At 39.9% G+C, this 3,820-nt stretch overlaps 1 protein-coding gene across 4 annotated transcripts in view; it reads right to left on the reverse strand.

The window, feature by feature from the left end:
* Positions 1-3,126, reverse strand: part of scap (SREBF chaperone) — a 28,908-nt gene extending 25,782 nt beyond the window's left edge. For 3 of the 4 annotated variants that reach the window (XM_005739227.1, XM_005739226.1, XM_013912436.1), the window contains exons 1-2: positions 2,669-3,126; positions 174-374 (exon numbers count right to left, since the gene is read on the reverse strand). In XM_005739227.1, coding sequence (XP_005739284.1) covers positions 174-374; positions 2,669-2,844 — 377 coding nt within the window. In that variant the 5' untranslated portion in view covers positions 2,845-3,126. The remainder of the gene's footprint in view (positions 1-173; positions 375-2,668) is intronic. The other variant, XM_013912437.1, reaches the window with a different exon arrangement.
* Positions 3,127-3,820: the final 694 nt, after the last annotated feature.

The following is a 3,820-nucleotide window of genomic DNA, read 5'->3' on the forward strand; positions in this document are numbered from 1 at the left end:
TACTTGGTTGTATACAAGAACAAGAACAGGAGTAGATGCTCCACAATGAACTCATCAGTATAACACGTAGGTGTAAATGCCAGCTTGTCAGTTTTTCAAAGTTAAAAAGAAATCCATATTACTAAAACTGTTCCCTGTATGCTCAAATTACTTATATTACACTCAATACCTACCAGCAGGTGAGGATGCTGGCAGAGGTGAAGAGGATGATGGGTACTGGATAGGAGGCACACAGCAGCCCGTGGCGGTAGAAGGCCGCTGAAATCTTCTCTCTCAGCTGCTCGCGCAGCGTCATCTTGGTGGGCTTGGTCAACTCCCGGCCATTGGGAAGAACTGGGCGGCCGAGGACAGTTCGCCGCGGGGCATCCAGGGACCTACGAGTGCAAGCGAGTCAATAGATTCACCGAATGAATATTTAATTTCACACATTTTAAAGCCAAAACTCGTGGGATGATTTTGACTATAAAATTATTCATTTTAAAACTTTTAATCCAGAGGGGAATCTGGTATAATAATTAAGTCATTTAATGATTTTCTAGGGGGGAAAAAAATGTCTTATATACTCCTATGAGATCTGAGAGTTCAGAGAAAGGGGAAGGGACAAGGGGAAGACTTTATATTTAAGACTAAACTTGTTATGGAGATTCATCAGACATAGTGAAACTGAGTGAAATCCTGTTTTATAACTGATAAATAATTATTTGCATACATAAGACAGATTTCCTTTTCAGACATATAACATTTGACATCCAAAATTACAACACTTTTTTTTTACTTCAATATTTTAGTCTAAGAAAAGCATAAATTCCTTCCAGAGAAAATAGATTGTACTTTTAAATATTGAGATTGCTGACACTGCATCCAATCAGTCTAAATAATGCAATCTTATAAAGATGTATTACAAAAGCAACAGTTTTCATATTTTTAAATAACTGGCACAGTTGTCACTGTTTAGACGCAAGCACATGTGGAACAAAATAGCAGCACAGAGGCAAGTTTTATAAATATTGTCATCCCTCTCTTATCAGGCCAAATCGTGTAGTGCATCTCCACAGACTAACACACAGAAACAGAGGTCAGCTCTGTTACTGAGAAGCTCTGTCCTGGAAAACTAATTTGTTACACACATCTTGTGGTGCCATTCTTACTGCTAACTAAAGGCACAGTGTGGTTTTTTTCGTTCAAACCAGCTCATACTGTGGTCACATGCTGCATAGCACTTAAACACACGACTCATTCAGTAGCCCAAAAGGTGTGGACACATTCCCCACGGTGGAAAATATCCAACTGTGGTACAGGAGTGAAACATACATGCTTTACTGGTCACACCTGGGGAAAATTACAACCTCCACGTTCCCTGAAACAACCGTTTCTCAGAAATTTCCTGTAAAGTTACATTTAGATAATAATGCACAGGAGGATATGATGGTGAAAATGGAAGAGGGTAATGTTTAACTATTTAAAGAAATAAAAAAATAAAAACAAAAACAACACAGGTACTGAAAAGCTATTTGTAGAAGACGAATTCATTAAGTCATTAATCATTAGTCACCACCTAAATATCTTTCGACCTTTGGACAGAGAAAGCAATTGGAACACATATCTGACTGCTGGACTTCTTAGCAGTCTTCCAACATGAATCATCCTTTGAACCAGTCCTAATATTTCCATAGCTATAAACAGAACAAAATGCTTTTCATACAACAGGATGCCCCGAAACTCTGAATACAACAGTCCTGTATGCTCATTATTGATGCTAATGAATTCTAGTAGCTGAACTTTTAGGTAACTTTGATGATCCCAATTTATCCAGCCATGGTACAGCACACATACTATGTGCCATATGGTATAAAGGAAACAGCTAAAGGAAACCAGCAAACTTGTTTAGCTATTTCCATCGTTTGAATTTTAAAAGTTAGATAGTTGTGTAGACCACATTCTTTCATCCATATTATAAGAACTGAAGAATTGTTCTCTGGCATAGGCGCACATTTTATACACATTATATGAGTATCGACAGAGATATGTACAAGTACACAAAAAAATATTTTTAACTGACACCATGCACTGATAATTTGTCAATCAACCAACAGGTTAACATACTCTTAACTCTGATTGGCATCATAATCTCTGGTTTCCATTCTATACAATAATAATCACAATCATGACAACGTCCGGAAAGTGACCATCGTTCAAATAAAGAAATGTTAATGTTAGGATGATAAACTTCGCCTTGGAATGAAGTAAACTACCAGACTAACTGCTTGAGTTTGATGTGACTTATCTGAATTCAACATTTGACTTCTCCAGCCTGACCCCCCTAACATGACTCTGTGCTTGCACACTGATGTCAACTCAGGTGGAAAAACTGAACTCTTTGACGTAAAGGTGGTTCACTTAACAACAAACGCAATCACCAAATAGGCCTCCAATCGCAGTTCTCGTTTCCCTGTTTACTCAGTCGGCACGTTCAGAGCTGCCTATCAGTGTAAACACTGCTCTATTAAAATATTTAACTGGGTTTCCTGGCACACATACAGCAGCTGGATTTGTTCAGTATCTTAATCCACCCGCTCTCACCTCAGCTTCTAAAATCATGTCAATAAGCAGCATGAAACTGTTAACCAAACAGTGTTGTTAGACAAGTTAGACTGTTCTAAGAGCATACCTGCCAATGGGAGACCAGTTTATCTCTCTGGCTTGCACCCGCTGAAGTCCCCTGAAAGCAGAAACGGTGGGTTTTTTTAGCTTTACGTGCGCTTTGTGGTTAACACAGTGCTCCCTCCTCGACTCAGACAGACTGTGTAATTGCTCCGCTTGTCCCCCCGAGAACAGCGGAAACATTCCCCGGGAGGAATTTGCCTCAGGAGTCTCTTGATCTGCTGTTATAAATACTCCATACAGTAAACACAGCAATGTCCTAGTAACCTTGCACAATAGGTGCAGCAAACGTTAAAAGCAGATTTTGAAGTAATGACTTTCTGCTCTCAACCTGGTCCTGGTTCCAGGGGCCGTCTTGCCAGGGAAAGTTTTCAATGAATGCCTCCATCTCTCAGTTGTTTGTCCAGCAGGGTAAGTGGGTGTAGCTGTAAGGCCCGATTTGGCAAAGGGTCAGCACCATCTCCGTCAGTGAACTAATCCCGGATTGAGCTGATCGGAAACTCAGCGAGCAGGGCTCAGGACCTGTAGCCATCCCCCATCATCTCCCTCCTCCTCTGGCCAAAGCCGGCCAGCGTACTATTATGCCAGTTACAGCAAGCCAAGACATTCACCATCTCAAGAGCATGGTGTATTTGAGAGAGGCTTGACAAGTAAAATGTAACAACTAGGGCAGATATATTAACACCAGTCACAGGTCAAGTGCTGGTAAGGAGTAGCCTTTCTCTTATCTTCAGCCATTTTTGGCAAGTGACCAGCAATTATTCAGAAATTCTATTCTGTATCACAAGATAGTGTTTGTTAGGGAACACCATTGTCTATAGCTGTAGTACATTAAAAACAAAATATATTATATAACACAAATAATATTTCCTGACTAAGTCAGGGACAAAGCTCAGCTGAATGAATAACCATGTGCATTTGTGAGTATGTGCTAACCAAATAATCTAAGAAAGAACAGCTTGTATGCATCTTACATGAAAACTCAGCACATTTACTCACAAAACACAGCATTTCACATTGCAAGTGCAAATTCAGTTAAGGAGATCATTGTGGACCTCTTTAGTGTACCTTTCCGATTAAGACTAAGGTAAGACTTTGTCAAAAAGCACAAAGCTAAAAGACTGCTGCTATGAGAAAAATGGTGCACGGAGTTTATAGA

Source organism: Pundamilia nyererei, unplaced genomic scaffold (assembly GCF_000239375.1).
Source record: "Pundamilia nyererei isolate P.nyererei 1_Seehausen unplaced genomic scaffold, PunNye1.0 scaffold00090, whole genome shotgun sequence".
In the NCBI taxonomy this organism is placed as follows: Eukaryota; Metazoa; Chordata; class Actinopteri; order Cichliformes; family Cichlidae; genus Pundamilia; species Pundamilia nyererei.